General features: G+C 42.6%; 1 protein-coding gene across 1 annotated transcript; it reads right to left on the bottom strand.

The window, feature by feature from the left end:
• Positions 1-5181: 5181 nt before the first annotated feature.
• On the bottom strand, positions 5182-13863 carry LOC130378196 (uncharacterized). The gene is made up of 10 exons (XM_056585085.1): positions 13574-13863; positions 10836-10882; positions 7632-7819; positions 6939-7059; positions 6722-6777; positions 6539-6607; positions 6047-6109; positions 5792-5938; positions 5379-5599; positions 5182-5253 (listed from the first exon to the last, which is right to left on the bottom strand). The coding sequence occupies exons 3-10, from the start codon at positions 7816-7818 to the stop codon at positions 5182-5184; spliced, it is 936 nt and encodes a 311-aa protein (XP_056441060.1). The 5' UTR covers position 7819; positions 10836-10882; positions 13574-13863.
• Between the last annotated feature and the right edge of the window lie 1299 nt (positions 13864-15162).

Genomic DNA, 15162 nt, shown 5'->3' with positions numbered 1-15162 from the left:
TGATGAGTATTTGATCGTGAAAAACATTGTTTTACCGCGAGTGAGTGTTAAAAAGAATGAATGAATGCGGGCGCGCATGTGTGCTCGGTTTAAACACACACAAACTAAACACGTAACGCATAATACAATCAATGGCAATGTCTATTACCGCGGGGACACATGCATATTAGGATAGCATACAATACTGATAAGAAACAATGTTTATAATGTATTGCGTATATCATTAAATAGAACCACAGTTACCGCATATCATATGTTATATCATATACGTTTTCTTTGGCGAAATTGATTTGAAGACTCAGTATTTCTGAAGTTGTGGAAGAAAACCCCTTATTCCATGTGTGAATTAGGCCATATTATTTGGCATTAAACTGAGCCATTTGCAGGTTGAAATTCATGTGCATCTGTCTCATCGGAGACTGCAGACGCGCTGTCAAAATATCAACTCGTCCGATTCAAATGCGCTCATGGCTCTTAAAGGGGATGGGAGCTGGCACTCTCATTGGTTTGTTGGACGTTACGCCCAAACCACACCTACGGGTAATTAGGCTGCTTCAGACCAACCCTTTTGACACTTGCGCCGCGACGCAAGTGTCATTTATCCGCCTGTAAAATAGCGATAGCGCCGTAGAACCGCCCACAAAGCTACTTGCGATTTGCGCTTCCCACTTGCGTTTCAGACCGTTAAAAAAACATAAGTGCAATACATTACGGGCTTAGTATGTTGAGGACGGTTTAGGACGGCGTATCGCGAAAATCACAAACACATGTTGTCGCCATCGATGTCTGTGCAACAACGTCATTTACGTTCTGGCTGCTACCTGTTTTAGGGACCGTCAACAAGTTACACTCACCGACTGGTGTCAGAGACGTTACCATGGAATTGTTTCTGGAAATAAATCATATAAAATAACATAAAAATCACTAAAAAATACATTTTGTCACCTGATTGTAGTAGTAGTTGCCAATGCTGGGCTGCTACTTACTGCAGGTAACTTTGCTAATATATTGCATTATTGTTAAACGGGATGCAATTAATAATTTCAAATATAGTTTAGTCGATTTTTGTCTAATATTAAACTATTAACTGCATTATGATTAACTATATTGCAATATATTTGTGTGATTAATTTCCTGAAACAATTCCATGGTAACGCCTCTGCCACCAGTCGGTGAGTGTAACTTGCTGACGGTCCCTAAAACAAGTAGCAGCCAGAACGTAAATGACGTTGTTGCACAGACATCGATGGCGCCAACATGTGTTTGTGATTTTTTCGCGATACGGTGTCCTAAACCGTCCTCAACATACTAAGCCCGTAATGTATTGCACTTATGTTGATGAATCCGATTGGGTGGTAACCCGAATATCCGGCGAATATCAAACCGGAGGCTAACTTGCACCTGTTGAGGTGGCATGCTCCGGTAGAGCTGCTCTTTAGCATCGCGCTAACCGGGGCTAACAGAGCCTGTCTCTTCCCGTCCTAAAACTGTACTTATGGGAGAGAGCCCGATTAAATCCGGATATTTTAATAAATTGGGTGCTATAGGTTTTAAACAACATGTCCTAGTTATTTGAATGACAGAAGCTCCCCACATAGCAAAAGTACTCCGCACCGGATCCGCCGCAGAGGTATCGCGGCTTCCGGAACGGGCCCGCGAAACGGACCCGTATCGGGGTCCACTTGCACGCCACGTTGGATCCGCCACGGAGGTGGATCGCGGACCCGCCGTGGCTCCGCGCTGCCTCCGCTCCGCATCCACGACTAAAACCTTACCTCCGCGACGGGTACGTTCGGGACCCGTAAATTGATACATACATCCGTCGCGGACCCACAACGGACCCACAACGGACTCATACAAATCGTGGCTCATCCGGCCCGGATCCGTTTGTCCTTCCAAATCCCTTCTGTTCTCGTGTAGGATAAAATAGGATAAACTAAACTATTTGATAAAACTAAAAACTATCGCTAGAACTAGGCCTACTACAGCAATATAGCCCTAAAGCTTAAATCTGCATTGCATATTTTCAACCTTACAATACAATAGGCCTAACAGAAAAGGTTCAATTCAAAACATCGGTTTACTGTACAAAAGTAATAACTTCTCAATGGAAAATGGACATTTATGGAAAGATACCGGTTATAGCCTATTCTGTTTTTGCTAACCTGTTAAATGAATGTGGCTACACTCATTTTGTGGTCAGAAACTCATTTAGTGCTTTACCGGCCTATAGTGCATACATTTTATATATTAGGCTACATCTTCAATGAAATTCAATGAAATGTTGTGCAATGCACAGCTAAAATATCAGAAAATTAAAAACTGGTTAACAACAAGAATCAAACGTTCAATAATTTGAGTAATTTTTTTATTCATTATGTTCTCAACTGCTTCATTACGGCTTCACTACGGCTGTGAGGGACATGTCGGGGGACGGACACCTCCTCGTCTCTTTGTCGCCCGATCCATGGCCAGGTTAAACCACCTGATGGTGTGCTTTGTGACCTCCGCATCGGTGACGGACTTTGTGAGGGAGTTTTTCCTCACAGCACCTGAAATCAGACAAATATGTTTATGTTTATGGTATGTAGCATTCAAAGCCAAGTAGGCTAACACAACACAATAGGTAAGGAGATTAAATAATAATAATTAAAAAAATTACGAGGTGCAAAAAAACCTGACTTGCAAAGTTATGAAGGTTGTGGGGATCAAAATAAGAGGTGGGTAAACTAAGAATTTGAGAATTTGGGTAAATTAAGAATTTGTGATCAGGGCAAGGTGTGCCATGATTAAAAGGACATCCAAAATGTTCAAACAATATCAGTTGTATTAAATGTTTCCCTGATCAGAGCACATATATGGTGATGTTGATAGGTTTTCAATGTAGTGAGTCCCCGGGACCCACAGGTGGCGAGTTGGGTGGGTCCCTGAGAAATTCAATGGGTCCCGACTCCCCAGTTTAAAAAATGTGTTTCTTTTTTATTATTATTCTATTTCTTAAATTAAATGAATAGTGTTAAAGGTCCCATGACATGAAAATCTCAGTTTATGAGGTTTTCTAACATAAATATGAGTTCCCCTAGCCTGCCTATGGTCCCCCAGTGGCTAAAACTTGCGTTTGGTGTAAAACGAGCACTAGCTGTTCTGCTCGCCTTTGAAAAAATGGAGGCTCAAGCGCGCTGATTTGGAAATCTGTGCTCATGACGTCATGAGGAATCTCAGCTCCTCCCCTTACTCTGCCTGGCCCGCCCAGAGACGTTGGCCCGCCAATGAGACTCGACCGTGAGAGCGCCACATGTGTGTGTGTGAATACACACACTGTAACGCAAGTGTTTCTTGTCGGTTCTTTGACGTGTCTTGTATTTCCACAACGAGACTGTCGTGGGGGTTATCTGAGCCATGGTTGAGAAGGAATTGGGGGAAAGGAACTTTGGTTTGACTCGCTGAAGTACATGAACTGCGACATGCCGCCGGTTGCCGCGAGGCACCATCACCCGGCAGCGGGCAGCCGGCAGCAGGCAGCGCGCGGTTCAGTCGACTTCAGGTTGATGTGAAAGTGGAAGAACCAGAGACGTCGCAGAACCCGACAAAGTCGTTTGTGATTCATAATATCGTCTGGAGGCGCACACAATATGTTATATGATATAGATATCTATGTATTATATGATATTATTTAGATATAGAGCTCCAGGACTGTAACGCAAGTGTTGTACACTTCCTTGTTATTTGGATAACCGTTCTGCTGTTGGTGTGATGGCGCATCACGTCGGACTCTCGTCTCTGGTATTTCTACAACGAGACTCGTATTGGGGGTTATCTCAGCCAAGGTTGAGAATGAATTGGGGGGAAGGAACTTTGGCTTTGACTCCCTCAAGAACATGAACCACGACAAGGAGGAGAAAGGGATCTTTGCCGGGCAGCGCTTATGCACCTTCGCCTCCGGCGGTGGTCCCTCAGCGGGGCTCAAGCGGGAGACATACGCCGCCAACAATCCCTTTCTCCTCCATGTCGTGGTTCATGTTCTTGAGGGAGTCAAAGCCAAAGTTCCTTCCCCCCAATTCATTCATTCGTGTTATGCGCCATCACAATTCCTTCTCAACCATGGCTCAGATAACCCCCACGACAGTCTCGTTGTGGAAATACAAGACAAGTCAAAGAACCAACAAGAAACACTTGCGTTACAGTGTGTGTATTCACATTGATGTGGACGTTGAAGAACCAGGAACGTCGGAGAACCCAACGCGGTCGTTTGAGATTCATAATATCGGCTCACACAGCTTTTGGCCGTGATAATATATATTATATGATATAGATAACTGTGTAGGCTATATATATCAGTTGTTTACATCTTGACAACCTGCCGACAACATTCGGCTCATGTTTCCAAAAGACGAAATAACATAATACAGATAACGGATCGCTAGATAACACTTGTTTTTACTTTATATTTGTATTGTATTTAATTGTTTAATCGAGGCGATCGCGTCAAATGACGTAGGAATGTACGAGAACCTTCCTACGTCATTTGACGCGTTCGCCCGTTTCCGCTATTCGATGAAACAATTAAATACAATACAAATATAAAGTAAAAACAAGTTTTATCTAGCGATCCGTTATCTATATTATGTTACTTCGTCTTTTGGAAACATGAGCCGAATGTTTTTTGCAACCTGCCCGGCAATAGACGATCGCGTCGTCTGTTGCCAGGCAGGTTGTCAAGATGTAAACAACTGAAAATTTTCGCCCCCGGTACAATTTTAACGTGACACCGCCTTGCTACACTTCACGCCACTGTCTACATAATGCTACACAACGCCACAGACAATCAATATTACTTTGAATTATATACTTACTGAAAAGCAAGCTCTTTGCCGACATCTGGCTGAAGGCCTTTTTGGTGTTCACACCTTTCCAGTTGATCTGGTGGGACACGTCGTCTGTGTAAAGCCGGCCAAGAATGTTCCAAGTCACCCTCTTCAAATCCTGGCCTCCAATTGTGGCCAAAGAAGCAATCTAAAAGGCAAATATATATATATTTTTTTAAATATCAGCAAGGTAAACAATTCTAAGCTTATGCATCCCGAAATGTAGAAAAACAAAAACGTCTATATTTGTACTAGTTGCTCTCGAGAAAAAAATCCTGTTCCCTTGAATTTTTCTTTTTCTAAACATGTACTTGGCTCACACTCTCATGGACATGTGCCACCTTACACACAATGTCATACCAGGTAGACTGTCGCTCACTGACACAATCTGGGAAAGGGGGGTTCAGGACAGGCCTGTTCAGTGCTGCTTCAATAGAATACTTGCAATAATCATGGACAATCAATATACCTAATAGCATTATAGCATGGACCATTCATATTAAGAAGACTCACTATTCTATGTCGAGCTGGGTGGTTTGAGGGTTCTTTTAAAAACACCTCAAATGCCTCCACTGCCTCCAGGTGTTCCAACGGGAGATTAATATTATCAGGCATCTCAACTTCTGGCCCCGGGGTGCTGTTCATCCTGCTGCAGAGGTAGTTGACCTTTGCCACAAGCTGGTCTTGCTGCTGTTTAATCGTCTCCAGCAGGTTGAGGATGTGGACTTCAGCCACTGATGACAAACATGAAATATAGCTCAAATGTAGTGTGTGAAATACATCACGTTTCAGTGCTTATCCTCATTACTCACAATACTGACATTAGTTATTGATAAAGTTTGAAGAAAATATGTGAGAGTTGTCATAATTTCTTCCAAAATCTGTAGCATAGAATGACCCTCCAGTATTTGCCAGTTATTGCTTACCAGAGCAGGGAATGGACTCATTCATTCTTCCCCCTCGCCATGTTGGTCCGATGGCGGGGATTGAAGAAGGCTCCTCTGTTGGCCGCAGGCTCAGGGTTGATGTCGGGGGTGGAGGGGGTGGAGGGAGAAGAGGAGGGACTGCCGTTCCTGGCCCAGAGGGGGAAAGAATTGTATTAAATCAGTCATCTGTTAATCATGACTGATAATACACATGGGACCGTTCTATTCACTAATATTTCAGAGATCAGTCCTTACCTTGAGTAACTCTCCAGAGTTGTTTTGGCAACGGTTGTTGCGGTCCTGCCCCATGGTGAGGTGCTAAGGGAAGGAAATTGTTATTAAATTATTGTGATTTGTTAACCATGGTAGACTGTCAGCTAGAGGACCAAACAATTGCAAACGAAAAATCTCTGGCCATGCTCTGGTTGTGCATTAATTTGTATGTTGCAACATTTTGGAATGCACTACCTATTTAAATCCCATGAATGGATTGACGATGTATTTCAATACAATTTGGTATTGATGAATGATAAATATTGCATGAATGCAGATGTTTTTAATTGACAAAATATGTGGCTGACATTTAGATATTTTTACAAAAAAAAAAATTACAATTTCAGTGGAGTATGCAGAAAATCTAAGATGGTAATGCAGTTGCAATCTGTTGATTTGAAACAGAGTGACCATTGCTGTGTTAATATAGATGGGGCCACTGTATTCAATATTATTTCGGAGATCAGTCTTTACCTAGACAGTTTTCCTCAAGTCGAGGAGAGACTCTGCTGCTGCTGCCTGGCCCTCGGCGAGATGTTGGAGCTGGAGGAATGGATACAAGGTGAGGTGATTATCTTTAGCACTAAGAATGTTAACCATATCTTAATATTAAAGTTATGATTATGTTATTTCTGATGGCAGGAGATTATCCCTTACTCTGCCAGTGCAATTGGCCACCATCTTCACTCTCATCAGAGTCCCCAAAGTGATGCCTGTTAAATAACCATATTATATTATTATTGGGGTAACTGTAATCCCAAAATTGCCAAATATACATACAGTATAGCACAAACATCTCTGGTCTATTTTTGAATGCTACGGGAAATATCCTTCCTATCAATACAAAAACATAAACAAGACAGAACACACTTACACTGCCTTCCTTTGTCGTTTATCTGGCGGCCCACACTCCTCCTCTGCCTCAGACTGAAGATCAGTGGTGTTGCAGCCCGTCTGGTACTTCTCCATTAGCCTACAGGCATCTTTGTAGTTGTCTAAAATTGAATATGTTAAAATGATCATAAGGTTGAAATTAGCTGCAATATTATTACTAAAGATACGTAAACTAGGCACACAAAGTAAGCAAACTTGTGTTTGGTTGATATTTTCATTGCTATAACAATGCTTTTTAGCAAGAAAACTTACATCGTTGGAAAGCCTGAAACCTCCCCTTTTAAATGATGCCACATTTGTAAGGAACATGCATTTGTGGTAAGAGCAGCAGAGCTGAGTGGGTAGGTTGCGCCCAAGAAAAATGTGCCAAACAGCATTCTGCCATTGACTCTTAGTTTGAGCTTTTGGTATTCCCAGGCGATGCCAATCAGGGACAATGGCAGAGCGCTGAGAGTCAGAGTCAGAGTCAGAGAGTCAATGGCAGACTGCTGTTTGGTACATTATTCTTGAGCGCAACCTACATACTCAGCACTGCTGCTCATACCACAAATTAAAGGAACATTTTAAACAATGCAAGACAATTTTCACAACATAGACAGAATATGTTATTCCAAGCAGAAGGAGAAGAAACCATCACATTTTCTTTAAACTACAGTTTTATGAATTGGCATACCACAAGTTCTGATGACCATGATGTCATATTTTGGCCAGTTTGACTCTGGTGTCTCACTGTTGGCCGCTGCCCTTTTGGCACGTTCTGTGTTTTTATATTTTGGCCAGTACACCATCCCGTCATCACACCAATTTTCCGGGACCACAGCAATGTCCCCGTTGGCAAACTTAATGAGATGAAAACTCATCCTTAATGTAGAAAGAAAGAAAAATTATTTGTCATGCAAAAAAAAGAAGTGTGTGTGTGTGTGTGTGTGTGTGTGTGTGTGTGTGTGTGTGTGTGTGTGTGTGTGTGTGTGTGTGTGTGTGTGTGTGTGTGTTTTATACATTTAATTTAGAGGCGCCTTTCAAGACACCCAAGGTCACCTTACAGAGCATATAGTCATCATAAATCGTTTAAAAAACAAGACATTGTGGAAAAAATAAAATTAAATAAAAAAATAAACATAAATAAAATAAAAAAATAAAAAAAACAAGACACGTAGTGTATACCTGGAAAAATACCACCTTTTCTGGAATACTTACAGCAAGAGTAATGAAGTAATGGAAGTCATAGTCAGAAGTCAGTAGTCAACCATATTATTAAGAGTTTTTAACTTGAACTGATTGTTTAAACTGATTGATTTATTGAACTGATTCATAGGCAGTAGTCAACTATATAATTCGTTTTTAACTTGAACTGATTGTTTAAACTGATTGATTGATTGAATGAACTGATTCATAGTCAGTAGGCAACTATATAATTAGAGTTTTTAACTTGAACTGATTGTTTAAACTGATTGATTGATTGATTGAACTGATTGTTTTTTTTATTCATTATGTATGACACCTCAACCGACTTCAGCTCATCAGATGCATGTTTGACAACGAATATGTTAATTCTGTCGGAGTTGAAGGGGTAGGTATAAAATGGCGACTGCTGGGAAAATTCAGTGTATACAATGAACACACCATTATCATTTTGGATGATGTTTTTGACAAGGCAGACTTTCTCCCCCACCAGAAATATATTGTCCCCTGTTGATCATTTTACTGTCCATCGTTCACATCTCATTTCCCCATATTGGCCCTGCACTCCCATCCCAACAACAATTGGCCCCACAAAATGCTCCCTTTTTAGAGTGATGTCTGCATCAACATCCAATTTCCTAGCTTGAACCTCTGAAAGGCGCCGGACAAGCTGGGCTAGTGGGAACTCCGGTTTTCTTACGAGTTTTTTTATTTTCCCGAGGTAGTTCTCATACGGGAACGCTGAAAAAGTATCCAAACAGCCATGTCGATTCACCTCGTCTGCTAGGTGGACCAAACAGTGAACATTGTAAACAATTTGGTCTGTCCCATACAGCTCACCAAAATGAGCAACAAAAGACTTCAGCAATTGGCCAGCATAGTCTACAAGGCTGTGATGTTGAGGGCTTACCAAGATCGATATGGCAGTTGACAGGAGCATGAAATTAGAATACATATTCTGGTCCAAGAATCCCGCCAGCACCACAGGGCCAGTGTACAGTAAAAACTGCCGGAATTCGGTTGCCTTCCACCGGTCTAACTCTCTAAGTGACCGTGGTCTCCTGGCAAACTCAACTGGAACATTCGGCCTGACAGACTGGAGTTCATGTGAAATCCTGTCAACTATCAGTGCAGGCATTCTCACAGTTAAAGGACCCCGGAGCCAGAACTGGAGCATTTTTTTAACAACGCCCAAACAGACTAAATGCATGTAATCTAATGGAAACTGTGTTACCATGCCTATCTTGATACCCTGAAATGGATGAGGTCCCTCATGGTGGTGAATTTCATCGAGCTTTAAGTTGAATGACATGTCCGTTCTAAGGGGGTGCTCTGGTCCAGGGAACGACATGCGGTGATTCTGGTACTTCCCCGGGTGTTGGCACTTATCGCACCCATGGTAAGCATTATGGGCCTTTGTTTTTTTCACAAAGGCCCGTGCAGGGGTGTCACACACTACTGTGTGAAGCTCAATTGTGAGGTTCTTATCACCAAAGCAAAACCCAGCCTCGAGCTCCTTTAATTCAGTCACAAAATCTGATAAGAACTCTGTGGCCGAACTTGGTTTTTTAGGTCCACAGTACGCCCCAATCACCACTGGTTCCTTCATAGGGACGGTAACTAGCAATCCAAGGATCGGCCACAGCTGTAAAGTGGAACTTTTAAATAAAGGCAGACCTTTATTACACCTTTGACGTGTTTATTTAAAGTGTTCCTTAAGGAGGAAAGGATCCCAAAGTGATGGTAGTTACCCCCAGCCTTCTCTTGAATATCATAGTGGACTTTTGTTTTGAGAAGGGTCTTACCATCCTTGGGCAGATTGGGATGGGTTATGTTGAGTATGCTCAACAGCGCAGTCAGGGCAACCATTGAAATGCCAAATCTCACTGCCCAGTTGGCAATGTTATCGGAAAGGGATGGGGATGGGACATCAGGTTCAGAATCTGATGGGACATCAGGTTCAGAATCTGAACATGTTGTCCCATCCCCATCATCAAAATCCATGTCCTCTTCACTTAAATCTTCAAGTGAATCAAATGCATCTGCATCTGCAGCTGAAGAGGTAGGAGCAGTGTCCTCAGAGAGAACTCTGTAATCTGCCGTCATTGCCGTCATGTCCATGTCAGTCATGTCTGTCCTAATGTCAAGAAGCCTTTTTTGGACGTCAACACGTGCCCTTCGTCTTAAGGCGTTTGAGGAGACAGGCAGAGTCTTTCTATTCATTTTTGTTCTAAAAGAGACATTTGAGAAAGACAGGTTGCAATCAATTGATCATTGTTCCTAATGTAATGTTCCTAATCATTGCTCCTAATGTTGTTTTTTAAATAAATACATTGCTGAATATACTTTAGTGGTGTTGTCTGTTTCATTGCTACAAACTAGACAAAAAAAAACATTTGTGTTGCTCTACTTGATTCGGCTACATGAAATGGCCTTCTGGAAAATGTATGTGTGAGGCATTATTATTCTCATTATTGTTAGCAGACCATTCATGCCACATCAGGGCGCTTTAGTTCCATTGATGTGTTGTGACTGCGTGAGTAAAGTGGGAAGCAGAAACCAATATGGAGGGAATGTAATGAGGTTGCAATGAAATCTTCTGTGCTCCAAAGGCAATTGTATCATAAACGTAACATGAGCAAGATGCAAGGGATAATGCCTGACGAGGTGTCCATTAACAGAAATGTTGACTTACTTGATCAATCAAACCCAGCAGAGGAGGCAATGGCAGAAAAGTTGAAGCTGCAGAACACAAAATAGAAGATGATGAGGACCAAGTTCCATAATGCTACCATAATAAATCACAAACAGGCGTTGTCTAAACGACTGTGAAAAATGTTTAAGCTTAATTTTCATTACAAAGAGGATGGAAAAGGGGCAATAGACACTATGAGACCAAACTCTGCTGGAACACCGTGGCCACGGCGTTCCCGCGTCTCCCCCGACTCCCGCCGTGCCCCGCGAACGAATGAATGAATGGCCCGGGAACCGTGGGCAATGCGGCCACGGCACTCCCGCGTCTCCCGCGTGCCCCGTGAATGAATGAATGGCCCTGGAACTGCGGGCCCGTGACAGCAGCCCGGGCAACGCGGGCACTGTCACACTAAATTTGTACCGGCTGCCAAATTTTTACCGGGCGCATCATCCATACGTAATCCATTCCAAACCTGCCTGTCAGCAGATGATCACGTCGTCCGTTGCCGGGCAGGTTTCAAAAAACATTCGCGCTCATGTTGCTTAAGACGAAATAACATAATACAGTTAACGGATCGCTTGATAACACTTGTTTTTACTTTATATTTGTATTGTATTTAATTGTTTAATCAAATTGAGCAAGTAAACTGAGTGTTTAAAGCAGGTCAAGGACGAAATAGCACAATACAGATAACGGATCGCTAGATAGAAGGTTCGCGAATGTTCACGTCATTCGACGTGATCGTCCGTTGCCAGGCAGATAGGCTAGGAGTAGATAATGGATATGGGCCTTAAAACAGACCAGACCGACACAGGGCTCATTTTCCCCATAATGACCGGCGTTCTATACATTGTCCCTTACATAACATAGTCTGCCGAAATTGCTATTGCATTTTACATCAAATACACTCACATGATCAATCACTTCTCGGTTCTACTGCTAGTTCAATATCAAGCAAAGTCATTACAATACAATTATAGCATATAGTGTTGTGGCACTAATAATAACAACTTATCTAATTCACTTCAACTAGCTATAAGCAAAGAGGAATCGGAGAGTCCAGGTCAAGTATAGATGGAGAGTTTATTGCCGCCCGCAAACGAGAGACAACAAAGCCGAATGGTATTCGCGAATACACACTGCCAAATGAATCCCGGACAGCTCCTTATATCCCCAATCCTTTACACAATACAAAGTTGGACTTTCATCAAATATTGATGTGCATAGAATGTTTTTCTGGGTCATACTGTGTGGATGTCAGCATATTCTCATGTCTTCCGGATCCCAATGTGACCTTAGAACATATATTATCCTTATACAAACAGAGATGATGCACACGTGTGAATGTAAGCATTGTCTTCAGAGAGTACATCAAAATGGGAGTAGACTGGACTCTCTTACTGGTGTGACACATTAGATGGGAATGGACTGGACTCACTCACTGGTGCCACACGGCACATAACATCTAGGCTAAAAGGTGATCAGCTGTTTTCCACTATTAAAGTATCTATATGATATGTAGGCCTAATAATAATCATAGTTTAACATAAAATGTAAGGTTAATTTCTACCACAATAGCCCCTACACGATGAAAACAGAAAGGCCAATGTTTACTGTGAATGTCACAATATCTCAATTAATAAATGCACTTACTCAGTCAAGAGGATTCAGCCCAAAGTCAAAAAAGCACAGAAAATCTCCGATGATGACTTGACCTTCTCCGGTTCTTTAAGCGTCTGCGGTCCGCTCAGGATCCACTGTTTGACAGTGGGCGGAGCCATCCTCTGTGAAAGGCGCATCCGCGTACAGGGATCCGACATGGGTCTGCTCAGGATCCGCTGTATGACAGTAGAACTTTCGGAGGCGGAGCTGATCCTCTGGGCGGCGCCCAAACGGATGAGGCAGCTTACGCGGGTTTGGCGGATTGAAGGCGGATCCGCCTAGGAGTCTCCTGCTATGTGGGTCCCGTGGGTTCTAGAATATTTACAGAACACGGCTAAAGGCTATGTGCGCCTCGCCATTGCGATACATCCACTGTAAACAGAGCGCATGGTACCGTGGCTGCACGGCAGAATTTCGGGAACGTCTTTGAATACTGTGTTAGTTGCCCACTAATACCTATATTAAAGAATACATAAAATAGCATGTCATGTCTGCCCCCCCCACGCAGTCGTTACGGTTCATAATATTTCGGAGGCGCACAAAGCTTTTGGCCGTGATGTTATATATTATAATGTTCTCTAATACGAGGCGGAGGCAGTGTCTAGTCCCCGGTTTATTCAACCATCAAACTGTATTCAATTCCGAACGGTAGAAATAGTAATATCAAATCTGCGCACGGAGCACGGCGCCCGCCCCCCCCCCCCCACCCCCTTCGACAAACATCGATATTTATCTTATATCGATATTCTGCTTGAAGATATCGAGATATGAGTTTTGGTCCATATCGCCCAGCCCTAGTCAGTATATGATAAATAAACAATATAATAAAATAAATGAATAGAAAGACAATGACAGGGATATTGACAATGACAGTGACAATCACATGCATAGTCATTGGCTGCCAAATGCAAGTCGGTAGGTGTGTGTGATGATTTCAAACCAGTCACAGATGTTATGGTTTTTAGCTCATTGGGTGTTATTAAACCTACAATGAATTGTACAAAAAAAAATTGGTTTATAATTTTACCAAGTCCATGGAAGTGGGGTTGACCAGGTTAAGGAACTTAAATATTCACCTGGGAGGGATGGCTTTCGCAGATAGCTTTGTCTGCTCTATCTTCTGTAGCTTTGCTTTCTGTTGAAAACCTCCAGTCTCATTTTTCTTTTCCTCTTCTCTGGAGATGGAACGTAGTTGAAAAGAGATGGAACAAAGTCCGGACTCAAGGGATTATCACTCTTTCTCCCTACAAAATAAATAGAAACATTTCAGTGTCGAACTTGGGTTTGTTTACTACTACGTTAGCACTTGCTAGCTTAGCAGCTACAAAACAGGACATTGTTAGCCCCACGAATTGCATGCTATAATTCAACTAGCTATGTAGTATTAAACTGATCCGAAACCACAATTATAGCCTATTAAATAATGAAGCTAAGCTGCTAAGCTTTGTATTCTGTAACTCACCTGATATGAAGTGATCGCTGCACAAGCGGAATCCGGGGGTCCCATTTTTCAGCCTTTTTTTGCTTGCTCCTGGCTCTTTTAATGGCGCTGATCCACTTAGCTCGCCTCTCCGCATCTTTAGGAACGCGGTAGAACGACGTACATCTATTTTTGCCTCGTTTATTTGTGCAACCTGGTGCACAACAGTTATCGACATGTCTTCTCCACCACCACAACAGTATGAGTGGCCGTTTAGGACATAACTAATTGAGACACTCTCACACACATACCTATGAAACACTCTTACACTCACTACTGAAACGCTCACACACTCACTACTGAAACACTCACACATACATACATACTCTTCTGAAACACTTACACATACATATGAGAAACACGCAACCCGGTATCACGCCATTGCGTGCTCCTGCGCACGAACGTTAATCTATTGAAGCGTGTTCCCGAGCACGATAGTCCGACTTTTTGCGTGTTACACAAAACGAAATGTAAACCAATGCATTCTGAATGGGAGTGTTCTAAGACAATTAACGTGCTCCACAAAACGCTACGAGAGAGAGAGAAAGAGAGAGCGGGAGGGACAGAGAGAGAGAGAGAGAGAGCGAGAGAGAGGCTTCAGAAAGGGTGTGCGCAGATAGTACAGTGCACCCTAGTTATGTTTATGCCAAAACCTATATATATAATTAGGCTATAATTATATTATTTAGCGTGTAATGAGACAATCTATAGCCAAATTGTCGAAGATGCCCGAGAATCTTCGGGGATATCAGCATGGGAAATCGGCGAATCAGACCCATGAATCTATTGTAGCGACCCTGGGACAGTTAAATAGTTTGTGTGTTATGTGTTACATTATATTTCGTTGTCCGTTATGCCAGTTGTTCTATGTGCATGTATTGTAATGTTATTCTTGTCAAACAGCGTGTGGGGCGAATCATTAGGTCAGCTGGGGGAGGGCCTTGGAAGAACAGGAGGGTGGGGGCCTGCACGCGAGTGAGACCGTGTTGCCGGGGTAACCGGGGTTTGTTTGGGTCCGGTTTTCAGCTGTTGGTTTCAATGTTGTTACAATGTTACGGGTTTCAGTGACCTGGTTTTTGGTCCATTAAAACTACCTTCAACTAATGACTCGACATGATTATGTCACCGGCGAGGTCGTTACACTATAAAGAAACACGTCATCTCAAGCGGGAGAGAACGTTTGCG

The sequence above is a fragment of the Gadus chalcogrammus genome, unplaced genomic scaffold (assembly GCF_026213295.1).
Source record: "Gadus chalcogrammus isolate NIFS_2021 unplaced genomic scaffold, NIFS_Gcha_1.0 GACHA070, whole genome shotgun sequence".
Lineage (NCBI taxonomy): Eukaryota > Metazoa > Chordata > Actinopteri > Gadiformes > Gadidae > Gadus > Gadus chalcogrammus.
The sequence above is the reverse complement of the archived record's forward strand: the minus strand, read 5'-3'. Positions and strand labels throughout refer to the sequence as shown.

Excerpts from the sequence above, each read along its gene's own strand:
- LOC130378196 (XM_056585085.1), bottom strand. The coding sequence starts at position 7,818 with ATGAGTTTTCATCTCATTAAGTTTGCCAACGGGGACATTGCTGTGGTC. Across the intron at positions 7,060-7,631 it reads CATGGTCATCAGAACTTGTG|ACAACTACAAAGATGCCTGT; the intron begins GTATGCCAATTC and ends ATTCAATTTTAG. Across the intron at positions 5,254-5,378 it reads ACCCAGCTCGACATAGAATA|ATTGTGTCAGTGAGCGACAG; the intron begins GTGAGTCTTCTT and ends CCCCTTTCCCAG.